At 38.3% G+C, this 24499-nt stretch overlaps 1 protein-coding gene across 4 annotated transcripts in view; it reads left to right on the top strand.

The window, feature by feature from the left end:
* Positions 1–24499, top strand: part of LOC139142439 (BMP-binding endothelial regulator protein-like) — a 279806-nt gene that overhangs the window by 232338 nt on the left and 22969 nt on the right. The window contains exons 5-6 of one of the 4 annotated variants that reach the window (XM_070712377.1): positions 769–1064; positions 2895–3092. The exons of 2 other annotated variants lie outside the window; for them this stretch is intronic. In XM_070712377.1, coding sequence (XP_070568478.1) covers positions 769–1064; positions 2895–2904 — 306 coding nt within the window. In that variant the 3' untranslated portion in view covers positions 2905–3092. Of the gene's footprint in view, positions 1–768; positions 1065–2894; positions 3093–20132; positions 20282–24499 lie in introns of those variants that run through there. One more of the 4 variants, XM_070712375.1, reaches the window with a different exon arrangement.

The following is a 24499-nucleotide window of genomic DNA, read 5'->3' as shown; positions in this document are numbered from 1 at the left end:
CTGAAACTCCTCTCAGATTGACACTTCCCCCTAAGCCTCTCTCATGTTCTCCCCCTGTACTTTCAAATTCTGCCCCGTCAGATATCCTAGTGAAAACCCTGTCATAATATCCATCCAAATTAAACAATATACTATATGGTTAGATACTGCGTGATCTTTTATATTTTTATTTTATTGTGACTTTGAATTTCATTTTGATGTGTTCACCTTTTTTGAACCATCATGAGATAACTGATGATAGTCTAGCAGGGTACATCAAGATTTGAAAGGTCTTTACTGTTGCTGTAATTACATGTATTGGTATTTAACTTTTCTAAGTGGGGAATGGTCAAAATTTCAGAGTTAGAGAGGGAGGTTACTTTCATCATGGTTGGTGAAAGGGGGAGGGTCACTCGAAATTTCGGAGTTTCAGGCCGTCAATAATGACGGCTCCCTTATATACAACACATTACAAACTTGATGACCAATAAAAAAAAATTTGCACTGCTACTCCATTTGGAAAAAAAATTGATGCAGGTCTGACAGTAGAAAAAAAATTGCTGTCACTCTGACAGGAAAAAAAAATTGCTCCCATACCCTCTTCCTCCATACCCCCCCCCCCACAAATCAAATGGTTCTCCCCTAACCAACCTTATACTCAATGGGCATAAGTCTCGGTTTACCCAGACTGCAGTGGGGCTCTACTTCCGTTCGCCCACACAGAGGGCGGAAGTAGAGCCCCACTGCAGTCCGGGTAAACCGAGACTAAATGGGCATCACTTTTGTCAGGTGAACGGACGAACAGCGCCACCAACTGTCGAACTGGTCGACGGAGAGATGGCAGTAGCTGTGGACAACACCATAAGGAGCTACACTGTTGTCAGCATCAAGGACATCATTACCTTGATATGGAAAGGTGGAGAACATGCCTTTAAAGCTGCCCTCGATGAAGATAGCCAAGTGCCGCTGTGTGGTCTGCTTGGTAATGCCGATGGTGACGCAACCAACGATCTGATCATGCGCAATGGGCGCATAACGAAGGACATCGTCGAATTCGGCAATAGCTGGAGAGTTGACAAACTAAGGTAAATACAATAAAATGAGATGTCTCCCATTCCTGAACATTCTTACCATCTTTTATACAATCTGTATGTTTGCGATTGTGTGTGTGTGTGTGGGTGTGTGTGGTGTCTTGTGTGTGAAATTATCTACTAGAGCATAGAAAAAGTTATAAATTTAGTGCAGTGTAACACATGAGTTTTCATATGTACCTATCTGCACTTACTACAGTGCATGCTGGCCGATACTGGCTAACTAAGTTGCTAACAAATTCTGCAGCCGTATATTTAGACAAATTTGTCATAAGATGAGAACATTTTATTTTGTAGTTTTCGGGAATCATACGATTAAAATCAGATCGCCATCCTTGATATGTAACTTTAGTTTGTGGTTATTGGACACAGTTGCCTCCGTTTCGTAAAGGGAGGCAGTCACCGGAAATGCACGTGCGCGATTTTCTTGCTTACAAACAATGTATTTCATGCATGATATCTAGATGCATCAACTCAACATAGCTGCAGCATTTAAATTTTACAATATTCATTCTTAACAAAAATGTTTTAACTTTCATCAATCGTCAACGTACCCTAGATACACTGTTTACATCGGTCGTAGGGGTCCCTGGCAACCTTTGAACAGTTCCGAAGACTCCCTCCCTTTAACCCTTTCACCACCATGGTTTATTCCAAATCCATTGTTTTCTATGGTAAAGTTGGACCTGTATACAGGGAACTGGGGGTGAAAGGGTTAAAGTCCTTAAATGATAAAATATGCGTGTGTTAAGGAAGAATGCACGTCGGAGAGAGATATTAGGACTCAGTCACTTTTAAAATAATCTTTTTGCCCGGATTCATTTTTTAAAATCAAAGAGAAAATGGAGTTTCTACTGAAAGACAGGATGACGGCCATTTTGAGTTTTAAGTTTAGGTAAATTTTAGGTAATTTGTTTCTCTAGAACCAAAACTTGCTCGTTTAGCCCTGATATTTAGCCTAGCTTAAGAAAGGAAATGGTTAAAGTGTTTTTGTGGAAAATTGGGGCTAAAGTTATCGTGTTTTATTTTTGAGGTGGGTACTACCCTAAACAAAACATGCATTTGAACTCAAAATACCTCGCCATGAAATGAATGGAAGTGCGAAAATCCGAAAACGAATTGTTATTCCAACTTATTTCCATCACAATAATACGCCAAATAAAGTGTTATTTTGAAATCGCAACTATTGTCAGGTTACTGTACAAGAAACGCCTTTATGGTGATAAGCGCCTCGCAAGTAAAAGACTTAAATTTCGCTCAAATTTTCCTCAAGGGATCTTTCAAACATTCGCTTTCAAAATCAAGGATAAAAATCAGGGGTCGCGCTGCAAATGTTGGTACTAGAGAAACAAATTAGCAAAGATTTACCAATAGTTGAAATTCAAAATGGCCGCCATCCGTGTGATAACTCTAGAGAGAAAAAAAACCAGCAGCAAAATTTACGATTTTCAGAAATCTGACACTGTGAAAGTTATTCTTACTCGAAGAGCTTCAAAATGAACCTTCTCAAGTGGTAGATCAGAAAAGAATTGAAAAAAGTTTTGGAGTCCAAATATCTGTCCCCGAGGCACATTCTACCCTAAACAAGATTTGCACTATATCGGAAGGAAGCGTGTACTTGGTTTCCAGACGAGACCTTGGCATCTTTAACGCAAATTTGCGAAAGATAATGAGAACGGAGTGAAAAAGACTTTCATTGCTAAAATTCGTGTGTGAATAAGCCACAGCCCCTTAATCATACAAGGATATATAAATGTCTGATATTCACACCGTAAACGGCTGAAAATGTACAACTTTAATTAATAAATGTAATTTGTTTCTCAGGTGCGATTAGTGGAAGGATGGCATCTGCCTAGTAGCACCTGACTTTTCCGATGACTTACATCACTGTTCCAGTAAAACATTGAAAAGGGGGAGTAGGTTGGTTTGGAATAGAACTACTGGATTCTGCTGAATTCTTGACATTCTAAAAATGTATACATTAGAAATACATATAATAAAGTAGAGAAATATTGCATTTTATTGGGATTGCGTCGTGATGTTTGTGCTGTGATGCTTTTTGATTGTGGAGGTCAAGAGTAAGATCCAATATAGTCGCAAGAAAATATAGTCTCTCTGTAGTCTCTTGGTAGATGGTAAAAGAAATACCTTTTCGAAAAACACAAAATTTGGGCCTAAATGCAGGTTGGACTCATTTCTATTCAGCCATTTGCTGTGGTCGAATAAGTGTTTTTACAAATTTCTTCGGCATAAAAAGTATGGTATCATGCACGCAGATCTCGTTGAAAACATGGATTTTCAACCTGACGCGTTTGAGTCTGCGTCCCTGACGATGTACATCCTAATCAAGGACACGTTCATGTGACCGATGGCGTCAGCAAATCAGTGTAAAAGATAGCAACGCACATTTTGATCATATACATATCATGCTTCTGTCATTCGAGTTCTTTCTTTCTTGTTCACATTGTCATGACAGACAAAATCGATCGAGGTAAACTCTGTAGAAATGCATGCTGATTGATATATTCTTGCAAGTAAATTTTTATTTACCAAAAATTATAAAAGAATGGCAAACTTGAAATCAAACACGAATGTATCGTTAGTTTTCCGTAAGAAAGCTCTCAAACAAAAAACTACACGTGAACGCAATTTAACATTTTCCGCACACTTGCTAATGGAGTATCGATGTTGTCACTCAAGAAACAACAAAGACTCAAACCTGGTGCACAGTGTATCCTTTGAAGAAGTAGGAAAATTATAGTATGTGGATGATGTGAAATACATTCATTCGTGCAGGATGGTGTTTTCCAACTTACAGGTAGTGAAATTCGAAGTTAAAACAATACCTTTACGTAGTTCCTACTTATACCTCTCTCTCTCTCTCTCTCTCTCTCTCTCTCTCTCTGACGTAATTCCCAATTATAAACCGGAAACAAGGAGAACCAACTCTATCAGTATTATGAAACTACACAGGTGGTACTTACTACTTAATCAAGGACCAATCCTATGATTTCAAAAAAAATTACAAATATAAATTGCAGAATAATTTAGCCAATTTTCCAACGATATGATTAGTCATTCTGGGGGCCGTAAAAACCTGAAACCGTTTTTTAGCAAATATGGTAAGAATGGCACCAACATTGAAATACTAAACTTTACCACAATTCAGTAAAGAGAAGGTCTTTCTTGGCTACCTACATCACAAATGCGTAATACATGGAGTAAACACCTTTCAGCAAATATGGGATTGACCACTCCGCTAATTTCACATAAACAAATTTGTCCATCATTTCATCATCAATGAAGTTTGTCATTCCCACGAGTCACCATAGGAAATTTAAAGTAATGAGCCCAGTTTAGAAGCAAAAAAAACTTTTTACAAAATACTAAAATATTGTGGTAATGGGGTTTTATGATCAAGGTTGCTAAGTCTGACTTCGCAAAGAAGCAACAACAATCGTGTATTGCAATGAACTCACAAGGTTTATTGCTGCACAGATAGTGCGAAAGAAGGAACTGAACAAGACTCGAAATGTAGCAAACTAAACGCGCCTTTAGATAGACTTGCAGCAAACGCGATAGAAAACCAAAGGAGAAACATTTTGGTGGGAGATTCTAGTCCACAGTGCTTGGTAGAAAGTCATTGAAGTGTCTGATTGGCTGCACGTATCGCATCGAGGATCCGCATGGTCATATTACTACAAAATTCAAGTAAACTGTTATTTGTCGTCGACAAATATTTGCATAAAATGACGTATGCAAATTCCATTCTTATTTCGACAAAGTTTAAAATAGACATCGGACAACGACCCTGCATAACAGCTGTTATTCGCAAAAGTGTCAGGTGCCCTGACGAGGTAGAAATGTGGCGTCGTCCTCTTTGCTAATGTGGCTGACAAGAATTGATTTGAAAACGCAGTCTCACTAGCCCAAATGCAAAACAAACATCGAACTCCTATTTCTATTGTTTGGCCTAGAATTAAATGTCCGTCATAAATAAGCATAACCGGCTTAGGTTGCTTAGATACATGAAAGTAGGTCAAAGATCATCCAAAGTCATCCAAAATTTCGGAAAAGATTTCTGTCCAATACTCCCCATAAGCGAGAATAAATTTCTAGCCACTTTAGTTAGCCTAAAATAGATATGTTCATAATTAGTTAGGTGGAAACATTTGTCTCACCCGATGTTACTTTGGGCCCCAAAAACTTATGGTTGTTTGCCTAAGGCGCCGTAAAATAAATTCTTTGTTTGCCGTCCGCGTGCGGATAGGTTTTTGGACGAAATATGAAAAACAAACACAGATCGTATGCTCGCAAATACGACACGTTGTGTCCTTCCTTTGTTCGCAATGTCGCAGCAATTTACTTAAATGTCGCAAAAACGCAAATGTCGTACGATCGTTTCGATACAAATCAGATTATCTATCGTAAAGGGGTACATCAACCGCTGTACGTAAAGTGTACATGTGCACCTCCTGTTGTAGCGGACTGCAGTATACCGTAAGGGAAGATCGATCGACCGTTTCACAAGTTTATTTCTCCCTCAAAGTTTCCAAATCAGCGGAAGTGCGCAATATTGGCTTGGTCTCCATACAAGACGAATCGAAAACAATTCTTGACTGGTTTAGCTTCGAATCAGGAATGGAACTGGATTTCAATCAGCTTCTGCGCGATCCGCGATTGATCACGATATTGGATTCTGCACCGGGACAAGCAGTTACCGCCGGTGAAATGTTCGTGAATGCTCCAAATAGTTCGTACGTATTATAGGTTGCTCTTACTTTGAACCTTTTTTGTGCTAAAAACGATGTGGTCATTTTATACGTCCGGATTACAGACTACCCAGCTAAGGAGCAGCTTAGGATTGAAGGCTGGCTGTGATATCGCAGCAGTACTTGTGGCGTGTATCGAACGCGCTAGGGTCATTGAGGTCATCGCCGACTGTGGCGTGACCCCAATGACTCGAGCATGTTCAATACACGCCACAAGTACTGCTGCGATATCACAGCTAATTGAAAGCAAACTTTATTGGAACCGTGACTGTGAACGACGAATGATTTCGATGGATAGAAAGGTGTCCGAATTTCGTGAAAAATGCCAGGCATCATGTCGATGTTCTAAAAGTATCAAGAGGTGTGCTAAATCACAGTGGCTAAATCATGGAGGTAAAAAGTCTTTCTTTCTACCTCCACGGCTTTGTGGTACAAACAAGAAGTTGGTGTCAAGTGAGCCTGAAAGTGCGAAACCCCAAGAAACATGAGAAAAGTTACAAGTGTTACTTTCATCCAATCACGGCTTGTTTTATCTTAACCCAATAGCGCCCATGTTTACATTTGCCGGTACCTGACCCTATATTTCCCCACGCCCTCTACCGGGGAAAATGGGTCAGGGAACCAGACTACTCACTTTCGGGTTTCAAGGCGGCGACGTGCACGCTTCTTGTAGCTCTGGGTCCATAGCTGTGGTGTTTTCAGACGGGATTCCTGCCTTTACTGGCTGTTTAGTCTCGGTTTACCCAGACTGCAGTGGGGCACTTTTTCGGCCGCCCTGAGTCACCTGTGACCTGAGTAAGGGACTGGACGTAAATTAGCAGGGGGAGGGCCGGGGGATTTCGCAAGGGAGTGGCCAAAAAATCATGACCCTCCCCCAAAATTTGGTCCAAAAATTTATGACTCTCCCCCAAAGCAAGGCTGAAAAATTTGTGACCCTCCCCAGTTTCAAAAAAAAAAAAAAAAATAGAATATTACAAATTGATCGTATCTTTGGAGGTGGGGATTTACAACACAGGGCAATATAGATGGACACCAGCAAGGGATTTCTGCAACGTTTTTTATTTGCTTCTGCTTGTGACAAGAACAAGTCTAGATATGGATGTCAGCCTTACCTAAGAATACTTTCAATGACATGGTGTCCGTCACATTTGACCAGCACGGGTAAAATTAATCTTGTAGAAAAAAATCTGGATAATTCTATGCTACAGATTTTTCAGTACTTTTAATAAAAGGGAAACTCCTGATTTCTCTGCCTACACAATTATCATTTCAATCGTTATAATAATGGTTTAATATACTGTTTAACACTTACACTGTTTAAACTTAGTAAACCAATCACAAGATAAAGGAGCACTAGTATTCTTGTTTCCATTTTGGTATGGGTGGATTGTTCTGGGGAATACCATAGGATAAACTCTATGATTAAATTAATTCATTGTTTGATTTTCTGCGCAAGTTTGATGAAATTTTCCATGTTGTCAGCACACTTGTAAATGTGGAACAAACCACAGAAAACAGTTAAAGACTTCACTGGGCACAAAAAATGACACCACTGCTCAAGTGTCACCAGGCTATGTTGACAAACTGAATCAATACTGAGCATATCATGCTAAAATACAGCAGCTAATACTGAAAAATTCTGAAATCTTATGAATTTATGTAACTCTGACCTGCAAAGTAAACAACAAAACCCACATCTTGTCCATACACCATTGTTTTAAATTACAGTGACTGACAGGCAAAAATAACAAAACAGCAAACATGGAATTTAGCCATTTTCATTGGCCATTAAAAGGACAAAGTCACTCATTTTTGACAAAATTTTGGTCATTTTAATTTCTGTTGAATGTATGCTTTTCTGCTGCTCACTGAAATAGGCTAAATCGCAATCTCTGGTTGTCACAGCTCAACTCATGTGCATGCATGGATATAACATGTGATCACTTAATACTTTTATGTGCCAAAAATTGTAACATAGTAAATTTCACATGTTAATGTGTCTTATAAAAAGTGAGAATTGAATTGCAATAACCAGAGAGTTAGCATATTTCAGTGAGAATAATCTATCAAAAGAAATTTAAATGGCAAAATAATGTCAAAAATGAGCAACTTTGTCCCTTTAACTTGGTACATATCTAGTACAGATTGAGATTCTTTTAATTCAAGTGTGAAGCAGCATGACCATTGCACTGTTGAAGTATTAAAATGGTGGCAATGAATATTTTTATAATTGGTGCATTAACAAGATAGTAATGTAAAATGTTGACAAAAATAGCTTTGTCCAAAGTATCATAATATTAGCCATTTCATAACAGGATGTAAGATTACCACCACATGTGAACTCACAAATATTTCCAATATGAAAGTGCAGTCCTCTGCTCAGTCCCGAATCATATTGTACACAATCAGGCCTAGGTAAGAAATATTAGCAAAGCGTACGGTCCATATCGTCAGGATGGAATTCTAGATAGCTAAGCTACGAAGTCCCACCTATGAGATGTAAAACACAGATAGTTGATGACAAAAGCTAGATTGTCAAGACGCAATTTTGACGATTTTTCCCGTCATACATGGCTTTTCACATGGCGGCCTAGGATAACGTCGATGCGAAGGCAGCAGTCGTGGTAAGTTTTTACCGTTATTTTTATGTTTTGAAGTGAGAAATCGTGAAAAAATGTATCGCCTTCCGGGTCAAATATCATGGAAAATGCCCTCGTGAAGTATTTTTGTCGAACGTTTGGTATTTTTAGAGAAGATAGATGTTAATTGCAGATTGCTGTGGGTCTGCTAAGCAGATCTGTGCGATATCCATAGAAAACCACGTGCGTATCAGTACAAGTATGGTACACGGTATGGTACAAGGCTTTATACCAACTCATCGCAGATGAGCAGAATTTGATGATCTAAGCAGATCTGTGCGATATCCATAGAAAACCACGTGCGTATCAGTACAAGTATGGTACACGGTATGGTACAAGGCTTTATACCAACTCATCGCACAGATCTGCTGGTAGACCCACAGCAGTCCGCAATTAACATCTATCTTCTCTAAAAATACCAAACGTTCGACAAAAATACTTCACGAGGGCATTTTCCATGATATTTGACCCGGAAGGCGATACATTTTTTCACGATTTCTCACTTCAAACACAAAAAATAACGGTAAAAACTTACCACGACTGCTGCCTTCGCATCGACGTTATCCTAGGCCGCCATGTTGAAAAGCCATGTATGACGGGAAAAATCGTCAAAATTGCGTCTTGACAATCTAGCTTTTGTCATCAACTATCTGTGTTTTACATCTCATAGGGGGGACTTCGTAGCTTAGCTATCTAGAATTCCATCCTGACGATATGGACCGTACGCTTTGCTAATATTTCTTACCTAGGCCTGACCATGAAGGTAGACACCAAGTATAGCATCATGTGAAAAAAAATTAAAGTCTTGGTACTAGATGACTGCTAATCGGCAGTCTGCTTGTTTCAAAGCTATTTAAAAACTTTCTTTTGGGCCTATTTCATATCATACTTGACCCTCTGGACTTGACCTGCAAGCTTGGTATGTACATTGTATTCTGGAAAATGACAGTAACTTTTACGTCATTTTAAGTCACAGATTCGTCATACTAGTCATTAATTTCAATCATTTATTTCTGTCTCTTCTTCCTGACTGTCAAAATTGATTGAGGTATAAGTATTGAAAGTACTTAATTTAATGATGATTTTCATAAATATGTTTCACTTACAACTGGACTAAATTGTCACTACTTCCAAGTGTGACTGTGAACATCATTCTAAAAATAACTTCAACGCATCCAAGTTTGTTTACAAGTGTCGCGCTGTACCGAGAAGTTCTCTGGACGTACACTGTACATTTAAGCCTATCGTTTTCAGGAAATAAAGGTCTGTATGTTTAAATGATTGACTTTTTGGCTTATGAAACATATATTAAGGATCAGAAGGATGTTGTTTTCCCAAGCAGGAGCGTATCAGTATCACCATGGAGCTAATTAAGCTCTGCATGGCAGGGCTGTGTGTTACTGTCGTTATACGGCCTCCTACCACAGGCCGTATAACGCTGGTAAAGCACAGCCCTGCCATGCAAAGCTCGGAGCTACCACACTCTTTTGGTAGTACCGTGGTATCATATTTTGCTTTATGTAGCTGCAGTTCCGAAACTAAAGGTTTTGCCTTTTTTCGAGTTTAAGCTTTTACTTTTTAGGGTTTGATCAAGTTGAGGTACAACGACAATATTGCCTTATGCTAGGAGGATATGTGTGCCACTGTCGCTGCGCGAAGGCTACTTACCCAGAAGAGCTCTCTCTACCCGGTGTATAGGCCTTCGCGTTGAGATTGTGGTTGCATCTGTATGTGATGAGTATGCCGTTGTTGGAGGCAATCAAAGCAGCCAATAGCTGAATACTCTTACCATTCTCGTAGGGCTTCTCGTAGGCAGTCTAATTAGACTGCTACACCAAGTCAATGGCATATATCATGTAAAGTAGGCAGTAAATATGTACCCTTTCACATTGGCTTTGAACTGCAGATGTGGAATTTTGTGATTCAACAGGCTGTCCAATAATTCCAATAATAAATGCCCAAATTGGCTCATAATGGAATAGAGCACACCTATACTCCATTAAGAGTGGTTGTAATAAATAATGCTCTTCAAATGTTTTCTTTTATATTAATGCACATGAGCCTGCCATTTTTTCTTAGGAATTATAATTTAACATTTATCAAAATATCAGTGAATTTAATTCATAATTTTGGAATGTACCACATTGACAATTGAGGGAATACTAGAAACTCAATGTGACACTGATCTCCACAACAATGTTATATGGTCATGTACAATTGTATTGAGCAGTTCAATCTCTACATGGGGAAGAAATATGGGAAAGTATATTTAAAATGTGTTCCTGGTACAGATATAGAACTACATGTGTGTGCATGACCCCATTGTTTCGCACTGAATTTTATAGTATTCCCGGTAGACCTGTGTAGTCAGAAAACTGTAAATACCTGTACATGTTTCTGGAGAAAGGTCAACAGAAAGGCTATGCCTATTCAAGCAATAATTTAAGCAAACAATTCAAAGTATAGTCAAAGATTGAATGCTATTCTGTGAAATTATGTTTTAACATTGATAATACTTTGTCAATTTTTTGTGCCTCGTTTCTTTGCATTTTAAACATATCACAGAAAGCAGCCTAGATAATAGAGGATAGACTGATCCTGATTTGACACAGAAGTGGCAAACACTATTTCATGATCAATCAAGTCTTCATATTCTGAAATGACATTGGGATTTCACCATATTTAATCAAGTTCAATCTGAATACGTAATCAATATGGCTAATTCACTGTATAAATTACCCACATTAAATTTCAACAAATGTCATATATCCTGCCATCACAACACAAATGAACACTATCCAGTACCCACATGGTAAAGCCAATATAAACTTGAAAAAATGCCACAAGTAGCCATACCAATCAGATGACTGTACCTAAATATTTAAGTATACTAAAATCACTTTTCTGGAATCAAAATTATGAAATATCACACCAAAGCTTGCTCTTAATTTCAAACAACAGTATCTCTAAAAACTAAAATTCATGTACCTAAAAAGTGACTGATGCAGGGTGGAGCTTGGCCTTAAACTTTAAAGGGAAGTGGCTTATGCAAGAGAGGGAACTTTTTTGGTCAACAAAATGTGGAATGAGAAATAATATTGTCAAATAGTTAGGTTCAAGATTGACTACATCAGTAAAACCATGTAAGATATTGTGGTAATATCCAGCAGTGTTTTTGTAAAGGGCGGTACCTAGGTAAATGTTACCAGGGTTCCCCAGTCATTTTACCAGGGTTAGCCTTGGTATATCTGTGCAGTCATACTAGCGGACAACAGAAATTTTACCAGGTTCCCAATATCCCCAACCTTAGCAAAAACACTGTCCAGTGTTTATTAACAAAACACACTACATGTACAATGTGCAGCCAGAATGCCACGAATCATAATATCCCTTTAATATGGTGGGTCAGCTTAGGAACAATAGATTGGATTTGCTATAAACTTAATGGCGATAAGAATAGCAACAAGAGGGTCAATCCTATTTAAGATAATGGTGGGGAAGAGATACACAGAGAGTTAGGAATGAGCACTTAATAGAAAGTAAGAGGCAGTGTGCGAGTGATGTCATGTGACCATGATTGTCTATACAAACAATTTGTTTTCTACTTTTAGTGCACCGACAACAAGCCCAAAAATTTGTGACCCTCCCCCTTAAAGGAGCTCAAAAAATTGTGACCCTCCCCCAAACAGAGGCTCAAAAATTTGTAACCCTCCCCAAAATCCCCCCGTCCCTCCCCCTGCTAATTTACGTCCAGTCCCTAATCTATGGTGTGATATCGTCTTATGGACATTGTCAGCCTCACACAACTGAAATCAAACATTAACTTGGGAAAAAAAGTGAAGTCCTAGGATCTGTGATTGTTCATTGGGCGTGAATGCCGGCCTAGCTCTTCGTGCAGGGCTGTGTTACCGGTATGCCTCCTGCCACAGGCCGTATAACGCCGGTAACACCACAGTCCCTCGTGGGCTATTAGCTCTGGGACTATTCGCCCCATAGACGAGTGTACATAAGCGAGAAACAACCCAAGTCAGAAAAGCTTTAAAACGAGCCCTCAGTGGCGTTTGATAGTTACGTTTAAATTCAAAAAACGGATGGCGGCCGTTTTGAATTTAAAATATCTTGAAATCTTTGGTGACTTGTACCTCTTATACCATATTTTGCGCGGTGGCCCCTGATTTTCAATTTTTATTTGACAAAAAGTAGGGTTAAAAGTTTCAGCTCCACACTCACCATTGAAGACATTAGCTTTGGGGCAAAACCACGATTAACACGGGATGTATCAACAGTAGGAAAATACAATAAAATAGGATGTTCATTCTACAGGAAAGTGGAAACCGCGTTAATATACAATCTATGAGGTGTATCATATTGTATATGCTTAATAATAGATCACGTCAGAGAAAAAATAACCTATAACACATGAAACCTGCATTTTATGATAGATATAGTGGTGATATTTTGCCAAGAAAACCATGTTTCAACCTTCAGTCTACATTAAGTAAAACAGATGCATTTTTCCCCAGTCTTCTGTTTTCCAACCATTCATGAATGGCACCGTTGCTGAAACAGTTGATTGTTTTCACTGACTGAAATATAGAAGCGAAATGTGTCAGCTCAACACGGCGATGATGTTCACTTCGTTCGATATCAGATTTTCGTTGTGTGTCATGTTGTGTATGAGGGATTACTGTCACACAGGTTGTGTTGAACTGCCTTATATGGAATATTAAGAAAAGAAAGACATGGTGTTTAATTCTTAAAGTGATACGTTTTGTTCTTCTTGTAATTAGGGGTGGGGGTTGCGGTGGTGAAGAGGCTCACACTCAACATATAGTCAATTTCGGTAAAATGATCCATATTTTGCAAACCCCTGATAGCAATTTTGCTATTTGTTTTTGAACCTTAATAACGACACGAGTTCTCGAGTTCATATCAATTAATTTTGATAAATAGTACTTGAAAGTTCATTTCGTCAATTAAGTTAATTTGGAGTTTTTGAAAGGATACGCCATATATGGGGTGTGCCGCCCAAGCTGAAAACATCTACCCATGTATATTCCAAAAGTATGCGCTGTTGTTAGGGCTATATGTTTGACAAATTTTAGAAAATTTTACCTTTACTGCATGTGAAGGTTTTCCTAAAGCTTGAAACAGTTGCTTTGTTATCGACCCATTAATCAGAATCAAAGGAATAACTTTGAAGCAAAATTCTCTCTGCCTATGAAGAGGTCAATTGCGCTTCTCGATACCCTCATCTTTAGAAACATGTACTAAATGTTGGTAAAGACTTCATGAGATCTCGGCTGTATTTCATATTATTTATTTCTACTGAATTCGTGTACGACCACTTTAACATCGGTAAACTAAAGCAGACTGGCGAACGGGCAAAGCTTAACACAAACCTCAAAGAGAAAGGACACCGTTTTCGGCTTTTCTCATCGACCGTCTTAAACAGCTTGTATATTCATTTGACTACGCAAAGACGTGTTTATGTCACAATGCGCTGCAGGTTGACAGAATCCAAATGATGCATACAGAGCATAACAACTGGAATCATGTCATGACGTGTTTTGATAAGCGCAACTGATGATTTCTCTACAGTTTTATGTATTTAGATTATTTTATAACGGTTGATTCTAGGGCGAAAAATTTTGGATTTAAAGTTATAAACTCTAACCAGCGCATGGAAAACAAGCTGTATGAATAATATGTGAGGACATGTGAATTTTGATTACAAAACTGTCACCATGTACTTGCTTTCTGTTGCTAGTACTAGTCGTGCGCGGGTCGGAGAGAGGGAATGAAGTAGGGTTGTTATCAGGTTTATTATTTATTTATTTTTTATTGAGTGTATTAGGAGATCGCCAGATCGAGCTGCACTAGACTTGATGTAATGTATGGTGTGGGAGACATTCAGGAAAAAGTAGTTCTTAATCACAGAGCTTCAAGCAAGTGTGTATATTTTCATAGGGAAAAAAGAAATTTTTAGCTCTGTAAAAACTAAGACGGAAAAACATCAAGAGCCTCAAAACGAGGTCTCGTAAGTTGTAGATTAGAAAAATATTAATAAAATTTGTATTAATAAAATTTGAGAGTCCGAAGATAAGTCCTCATGAGGCGCATTCTATAAAGTAAAGTGATTCCACTGTCGTGAAATAAGGGATGATTTATGTTTCATTTTGTTCTCCCTGTTTTTTTATTTTAATTTTTTTTGCTATTAGCGATTGAATGTCATCGGCTGTTTACCAAAGATAGTGCAACTAAGAGTGTTTGGCGTTTGATACTTACGTTTAAAATTAATACAGGGGTGGAGGCCGTTTTGAATTTCAAATATCTTGGAATCTTAGGTAACTTGTCCCTCCAGTACCATATTTTGCGCGGCGGTCCCTGTTTTTTTTTTTTTTGGCAAAATAATGATTGAACGTTTCAGGTCAACACTCACCATTGAAGACATTGACTTCGGCGCTAAAGGAAGTACCAACAGCGGGAAAATAAATAAAATAGGATGTTCAAACTGCAGGAAAGTGGAAACCTCCTTAATATACAATCTGTGAAGAACTATTGTATATGCTTACTAATAAATCACGTCAGTGGAAAATTAGAACACATGGAACTGCATTTATGATAGATGTAGTGGTATATTTGGCCAAGAAAACAATGTTTCCACCCTCTACATTCAGTAAAACAGATGTATTTTTTCCGAGTCTTCTGATTTTCCAACCATTTATGTATGGCAGCGTTGCTGAAACAGTTAATTTTTTTCATTGACTGCAATATAGAACGGATATGTGTCAGCTCAAAACGGCGATGATGTTCATTTCATATGGCATCAGATGTCATATATTTAAGTTGTGTGTCATGCTGTGCATTTGGGATTACTGTCACACAGGTGTTGAACTGCCTTATATGGAATATTAAGAAAACAACGACATGGTGTTTAATTCTTGAAATGATAAGTTTTGTTCCTGTTGTAATTAGGGGTGGGGGGTTGGGGTGGGCAGGGGGTCTCACACAAAATATATATTCAATTTAGGTAAAATGATCTATATTGTACAAACTCCTGATAGCAATTTTACTATTGGTTTTAGAACGTTAATAACGACAAAAACATTTGCCATTATTATGAGTTCATATCAATTAAATTTGAAATAGTAGTTAAAAGTTCATTTAGTCGATGAAATTAATTTAGAGTTTTCGAAAGGATATTTCATATTTGGGTGTGACGCCCTAGTTGAAGCAGCTATCCATGTATATTCCAAAATCATGCGCTATTATTAGGGCTAAAAATGACAAATTTTAGAAATTTTCACCTCTATTGTATTGCATGCGAAGGTTTTCCTAAAGCATTGGGCAGTTGCTTTGTTATCGAGCCATGTTTTAGATTTTTTCGGACGCGAAATTAACCCATGTTTAGAAATTTGTTTCATGAAAAAGTTACACATACCCGTACACCTTTCTATGTGAGTACCCTCTACCCCCATCCCCGCCCTTTGCACCTTAGTCACTGTCCATATTTGAAAAAACCCAAATATTAACATCATAGCCAAGCGATAACATCTTATAGGATTTTGACTGGAGGTATTGAAGAAGTTTATCACTAGTTTTTTAACAAACAATAATCACTCAACAGTGTAAAGCTAGATAACTGCACTGTTTCTGTGACATAATTAGAGTTATATTGCTGCTCCATGCACTACAACGACGGTATTATCTATTAATTATATGTTATATTATTATGTAATATCGCCCATAAATGTAACAAAAATCAACCATAAATGTTATAAAAACACCAACCACAAATGTAATAAATGGTAACAATAAATGTAATAAATTAAAACACCCATAAATGTAATACTTATCAACCATAAATGTAATAAATCTATTTTGTCGTTGCAATTGAGGAATTAGCGCTTAAATATTGATCTATGTAGTAAGGAAAGCAACTCCACACATTATTCATTTCTTAATTGTTTGCGTTTATTGTTTTGCATATTTGAAAGTGTATTTTACGTTTCCCTGTTTTGTGTACAGAACTGATTGGCCATGGCTGGACACAGCTGTAATCTGAACGTCAGTGCAGTCTCTACTCCGGAGTGGGGAAGACTGTATAACACTACGATCCTTTAACGCCGTTTTTTCGAAAATTGCCGTACTTTCTTAATCAACTTCCTCTAATTCGTCTTCAGTGGATAAATTGTGTGGAATAATCGATAGATTGTCTGTATTCCTATGTTGTCTCACTTGAAGTTTGTTCCTTCACTAGGGATGCCAGGATGTCTAATTTTGTTCTACTGTGTTCAAGGTACTAGTGTTCGTATTGTTTTTTACTAGATTGAAATATATGTTGTCGTCAACATGTTTTGTGTCTTAAGTTTCTGTTATAAGGTTTTATATTTCTCTGTTATTTGTTCTGGGTCATTTGTCATAAACTTTGTGTGGTATCACAAGTTGACGAGTTGTTTTGACGCTTCCTTATTATGTAATTATCAGTGTCTATAACTGCTTTTCTACTTCCATTATCTAACGGTTTGATCAGTACCTCGCCGTTTTCTGATAGCGTTCTCAAAGTATTCTATTCTGTGTTTCGGAAAGGAAACCTAGTTTCAGGAAAGTATGCAATAAGATTACACTACTCTTATTAAAGTTATTATTTACTCAGGGCATTGATAAACAAATGATCACATATGCGAGTTCAAGTTTATTACATTTATGGTTGAGTTTTATTACATTTGTGGTTAATTTGTTTATTACATTTGTGGTTGCGGATTGTTACAATAATGGTTGACTATTTTATTACATATATGGTTGATTTTATTACAATTGTGGTTGATATTACATTTGTGGAGATTATTACATTTGTGGAGGTTACAAATATCACCAACTGATTACCGTTTGTCTAGGGAGTTTACTTGCGCATAAGTACAGGGCGCTTTGGAATTTTGCTCACTTAACCTAACTCTATAATTTCATCGCGAAATCATCGCCAACTAAAGGCACGATATTTGTTTCAATCTAACTTTTCCCCTATGATCGGAATTTGTTGCCCGAGTAATGTAATTTAAGATTATTCAAATACGGAGTTGTTCTTCTTAAACTCATATTTCCACGTCATTGTTATGATCAGAATTTGTTGCCCGTTTCCTCCATTTCCGCGTCATTCTTTGTTGGTACAACCTGAGACTAGTTAATTATACTAGTCCCAGGTACAACGTGCGTACCCCTATCGCGCCGTCGCTTTCCGAGTTCTACAGGTAAACAAATGACATCATTAGAGAGGATAGGCGTGGCGTCCTTGTCACATGATAACCAGAGGTCGCATACGGGTACAGCCATAGACCCTAAAAAAGAGCGTCTTTGGCGTAGCAGACGTTCGGAACGACAAGCGACAATTCCACTCGTAATCATTATTTCGTGTTGTATTTTTTTTATTTCGATTTTCTTGATCATTTTCTCAAATTTCGACAAACAACCTTGTAAATTGTCATTGTAACTTAGGTGTACGCGACTTTCATGTAATTATTCCTCTCTGTACTGTATATCAATACGCGACGGGATGCGGCCACATTGTTTTTCCGAAAAACATACAAAGGTGGCTATCGATATTCGATATCGCATGTATTTCTGTCTTGAAGTATTTTCATGATATTGTTTTAGCTAACTATTTGTCCTTCCATAAGATATAAGATAAGACCTTTACGGCCCGGGTTCTTAACGTTGCTTACTGCCTATAGTTATATTTCACCTGTGTCTATTTCAAAGTGAATACCCAAAGTATGATCACGATCTTAGTGGTGTTTGAAATATAAAATTTCTTTTGGTATATTCGTGACGGCAAGGTGCCGAGTCAGAATGGACCTTGAGTCTGCGAATGATATTTGTACGACGAACCACTTTACAACTTATACATTCGTAGATTGTCATTCTGTGTAAAAAGTGTAAATTAAAAGTTTACCCATTAATCTCAAAAGAGGAACAACTTTGAAGCAATACGCTCTCTGCTTCTGAAGAGGTCAATTGTTCTCCTCGATACCCTCATTTTAGATCCATGTACTGGCAAGGACTTCATGAGATCTCGGCTGTATTTCATATTATTTATTTCTACTCAATTTGTGTACGACCACTTTAACACTGGTAGACTCAGGCAGACTGGAGAACGGGCAAAGCTTAACACAAACAGAAAGAGCAAGACGCCGTTTCGGCTCTTCTCATCGACGGCGTGTATATTCATTTGACTACGAAAAGACGTGTTGATGTCACAATTCGCGGCAGGTTGAGAGAATCCGAATGATGCATAGAGAGCATAACAACTGGAATTATGTCATGACGTGATTTGATAAGCGCAGCTGATGATTTTTCCACAGTTTTATTTATTTAGAATATTTTATGACGGTTGTTTCTAGGGCGAAATATTTTGGATTTAAAATTATAAACTGTAACCAGGGCATGAAAAAACAAGCTGTATGGATAATATGTGGGGACGGGTGAATTTTTGATTACAAAACTGTCACGGTGTATTTTCTTTGTGTGGGCAGTTATGGGCGTGTCTGGATCAGAGAGAAGGAATGAAATTGAGGATGTCATCAGGTTTATTATTTCTCTTCAATTTTTTACTGAATTAGGAGATAGCCAGATATAACTACACCAGATTCGGTATAATGTATGGTACTGGGAAACATTCAGGAGTCAGTTCCTAATTATAAAGTTAAAAGCGTGTACATGTATTTTTTGCCTTTAACGTAACTATCAAACGGCGAACACTCTTAGTTGCACTACCTTTGAAAAACGGTCTATGACATTAAATCATCAATAGCAAAAAGTAAACAACAGGGAGAACAAAATCATCTCTCCTTTAGCGACATTGGAATCACTTAAACAATATGTTTAAAACTTGATCCGTGTACACTGTACAAGATTGCTACCGAGTGTGTTAATCTTTCTGTTTTATTAAGTCGATCGATGAAAAGAAATGAAGAAATCGATTTTGTCTTCTCTCCAATGAAGAACAGTTAAATTTTAGAGTTGATCGGGTGATTCGTTCTTTATTCGTCGCTTGAAGTTTTAAAACGCCGAAAAATTACCGACTTCAGAATTGTTTGATTTACGCACATTTGTGGCATGTTTTTTATACATTTAGGTTGAACGCGGCTCTCGGGGCCACATCTTTGGACTCTCAAACTTTATCAATATATTTCTGGTCTACAACTTATAGGGACTCGTTTTAAGCTCTTGCTGTAAGAAAAATTTTTACCGTCATAGTTTTTCAAAATTGAAAATTTCATTTCCCCATAGAATTAACACAGGGATGGCGGCCATTTTGAATTTCACATATCTTGAAATCCTAGGTAACTTGCCTCTATAGTACCAAATTTTGCGCGGTGATCCATTTTTATTTTTGATTTGGTGAAGAAATGGTTAGAAATTTTATTTAGGAAAGGTTTGAGGCACGTACTACCTTAAATATGCACATTTATCTGCTTGTCTGTCAAAATCCCTACCGTTCAATAAGCTTATGTGAAAAGATATTCAAATAGTAAGTAAATTTAAAATTTTTACTTTGCCATATTTACACATGCAAACTTTGCAATTTGATTGAAAGGTATACCGGAAACATCGAAGCCTAATCCACCGTGACTCCAGCTGTTACAGTCATGTGACTCTTCGGGATAGTGAATATAAGTCTGAAGCAAACCAAGGAATCACTCATTTTTGAATACCTTCGAATCTGACTCTGTCATCGCCGAATACAATCATGAAGATGGGAGTTCTCGTCCTGTCCCTATTCGTTGTAGCGTTTGCTATGGTAAGTATCTCACTTGATTTCATCTATTTCTTCATAATGTTGCCTCCTAGTATTCGTTCTCCAGTCGTGTAGCTGTATAACGCAAAGAAGCCTATCGATGTTTCTTCGCTGCGGGGTTACAATAACCACGCGCACAACAGTACCGCAAGACGAGTTTCTCGTTTTAGGACTTGAAAAATGAGATCCGAGTGCACGCTCAGAGGTCCGCAATTCCCTATATATATATATATATATATAATATATATATATAATATATATATATATATATATATATATATATATATATATATATATATAAGTGTTTCCCGTGAGAAAATGTATATGTATATATAATCCTTTGGTATTTTTCTGTTAGACGTCATCGTATACGAGTCCTTTTCGCGGAGCCGTACAACTTTGAGCCGAAGGCGAGAAGTTGTGCACAGTCTTCTTATTTTCTTTTGATGTGAATGGATCAAAATTATTGTCACACATTGCATGATTTTTGTTGGGTTTAACTTTCATTCAATGAGTAAAGCGCCCTGTCACCCAAAGATATGCAAACGATTACAGGTAATTTCATTCATGTATCCAATCAAGTTGACATTTTGATACACTGAATAGTATCTCCACCAATCAGACATAGGGATTTGTCACGTGAGCATGTCAATCATTGTCTCAGGCTGTCCAAATTCAATAGCAAGTCGGCCATTGGCGGGCATAGCTTTCACCGCGCTATCGATTCAGCGTTATTCAGAATTATTTAGACACTTTACAAATATATTTATGAAGTAAATGCAATGACACGATCGAAACAGTAAGTCTCATTCATAAAGAGATGCTGTGGCTCTCGATCCCTTGCTCGATCTGCCCGCCACTGCAACATGAAGTAGGTCACAGTGTCGGGCAGATCGAGCACGGGATCGAGCAGAAAACTACGGTGGCCCAAAACTTCATGTTCTCCGCATTTAAAGTCTGCGTCGCATTCAATTGTTTTTCTCTCACATATGTCTCCGCATTCAAAGTCTGCGTCGCATTCAATTGTTTTTCTCTCACATATGTCTCCGCATTCAAAGTCTGCATCGCATTCAATTGTTTTTCTCTCACATATGTCTCCGCATTCAAAGTCTGCGTCGCATTCAATTGTTTTTCTCTCACATAAGCTTATGTCTCCGCATTCAAAGTCTGCGTCGCATTCAATTTTTTTTCTCTCACAAATGTCTCCGCATTCAAGTCTGCGTCGCATTCAATTGTTTCTCTCTCACATATGTGTCCGCATTCAAAGTCTGCGTCGCATTCAATTGTTTCTCTCTCACATATGTCTCCGCATTCAAAGTCTGCGTCGCATTTAATTGTTTCTCTCTCACATATGTGTCCGCATTCAAAGTCTGCGTCGCATTTAATTGTTTCTCTCTCACATATGTCTCCGCATTCAAAGTCTGCGTCGCATTCAATTGTTTCTCTCCTAGATGGGCGTCGCAGTCAGTGATTTTGTCACCAACACATGAAGGCGCTGGCAAGTTTTGGTGAGCGTGACCCTCGCTCCATGACCCATGATTGCATCCGGAAAAAGTATCACTCTTTCAGTGTTCGTGATCGCGAAAAGCTCATTGATTTCGAAGGTAAGTGACAAAGTTATTCATTGTATTGTAAGCTTATGGGGTTAATGATCTAGCCACCGTCTAGCCCTGGATGTATTGGCAGTTGTGGGACGGGCTGCCGTTTTACATTCGGACGCTCATGTGGGACCCATAGGATGCGTCCATACTGGTGAGCAGCGTACCCCCTTGGCTAGATCATTAACCCCATAAGCTTACAATACAATGAATAACTTTGTCACTTACCTTCAAAAATGAGCTTTTCGCGATCACGAACACTAAAAGAGTGATACTTTTTCCGGATGCAATCATGGGTCATGGAGCGAGGGTCACGCTCACCAAAACTTGCCAGCGCCTTCATGTGTCTGCTGATGTGCAGCTTGAATAAGCTCTTTCTCTGATTGGTCCATTTTCACTATTCATAGCCACTTAGGGAGTCTATTTGTATTGTTTTCATTATATTGGTAAGATTCAGCTACCCAATTGGGTCAGATTTTATTCAGCGCTGCACATTAGCCCTCATGTGTTGGTGACAAAATCATTGACTGCGACGACCATCCACAGGCGGCCCAATCACTATTAATAAAGCTTATTATTGAGTTTTCTCAGTTTTCTCTGTCACTGTCAGTCCCTCTCCTTTTCTTCATGCTCTGACTGATCGTAGTAAATAAAATAAATGACTATATAGCCTAACCTATAGCCACCTGACTCTTTATTTATTTTACACCCATAACAAGGATCTTTATCTCTCATATACACATCTTGTAATTAATTAGTCAACACAACTAATTATGCTAATCCGTGGACTTATCAAGGGTTGGTCAACATTGGAAAGATAGAGATGTAAATGTTTTATTAGTAACCTTTCCTATCTTTCGCGATGTTGACTAACCTATAAAATCCTGATAAGTCCACGGATTAGCATAATTAGTCATGTTGACTATTAATTACAAGATGTGTGTATATGAGAGATAAACGTCCTTGTAATGGGGTGTAAAATAAATAAAGAGTCAAGAGGCTAGGTTAGGCTATAAAGTAATTTCTTTTTATTTACTACGATCAGTCAGAGCGTGAAGAAAGGGAGAAGAACTGATAGAGAAAACTGAGAAAAACTCAATAATAAGCTTATTAATAGTGTTTGGGCCGCCTGTGGCCCATCTAGGAGAGAAACAATTGACTGCGACGCAGACTTTGAATGCGGACACATATGTGAGAGAAAAAAAATTGAATGCGACGCAGACTTTGAATGCGGAGACATATGTGAGAGAAAAACAATTGAATGCGACGCAGACTTTGAATGCGGAGACATATGTGAGAGAAAAACAATTGAATGCGACGCAGACTTTAAATGCGGAGAACAGGTAGTTTTGGGCCACCATAGAAAACCGATCGATTTAGCAGAGTACCCAAACCACCGGTGCCTGTGTGGAGATGCCTCAAACCACAGTCCCTCTGGATAGAGGGACTGTACTCCAAATTTTTTCCACTTGACGGAAACTATATTCTGTTATCCGAGTCAACCTCCGAAAATACATCAACAGCGAGGCACTTCAGAGAGTTCAAGCTACGGCTACAGTTCGACAGCTTATACCTTCACTACAGCCGCAGGTTCGATTCCGAATTTACAGATTTTTTATGTGATAAGGAAATTAATCGTTGTTCGTCGAATGACGTGATGTCTGTGCCTTCTGTGTCGCTTTCTCGAAGACCATACGGTACTTATTTATTCAGTTGAACGGCCCTACCGAGAAAAATCTATAAAAATGGGTGGAGCAAAAGATAACTATATGGTTTCTTTGTGAACAAAAAGTAGCGATTTACAACAGGTGGTTGAACACCTCCAAGAAAGGACGTGTACGCCACATAATGTGTAAACAGTGACTGCACGGTGACTTTACATATACTATATTCACCCAATTTTGCGGTTTACTTTCCATACGATACATCCACTCATTTCCCCTGTAGGTTTGTTACTCCCCACGGACACCGTCCGGGGGGACTTATAGGTTTGGTCATGTCCGTGCGTGCGTGCGTGCGTCCGTCCGTCCGTCCGTTCACGCAGATATCTCAGACATGCCCTGGTCAATTTCTTTCAAACTTTGCACAAGGATAGTACCCTACCCCATACAGATGCACGTCGATTTGTTTCACAATGCGATCAAATTTGGCCGTGTTAGAGGACTTTTTAGTTTACACCTCCATAGACTCCCATGTATAAGGCAGTTCTTCATAGACTCCCATGTATAAGGCCAAGAAAAATAAAAATTTAGTTTCTCATCGTATTCATATTGCAAAAAGGATGCAGTGACACAGTTTTTAGTCCCACAGATGAAGTCCAGGGGGCTTATAGATTGGGTCATGTCCGTCCGTTCGTCCATCCGTTGGTCCATCAGTTCACGCAGATATCTCAGATATTTTGACAAAATGTCATGTGACCCTGGTGACCTTTGACCTCAAATATACATATTTGTCCATAACTCAGTAACCACAAGTGCTACACCCTTCATATATGGTATGATGGGACACCTTATGACGCCACATATTGTACCTCATTAATTATGCACATATCTAATTTTGAGCGAGCCAATAGAGCTAGAGGTCTGATTTTTGGTATGTAGGGATAACTTAGCAATACAATTTT

Source organism: Ptychodera flava, chromosome 10 (genome assembly GCF_041260155.1).
Source record: "Ptychodera flava strain L36383 chromosome 10, AS_Pfla_20210202, whole genome shotgun sequence".
Classification (NCBI taxonomy): Eukaryota; Metazoa; Hemichordata; class Enteropneusta; family Ptychoderidae; genus Ptychodera; species Ptychodera flava.
This window is presented reverse-complemented; position numbering and strand designations above follow the sequence as displayed.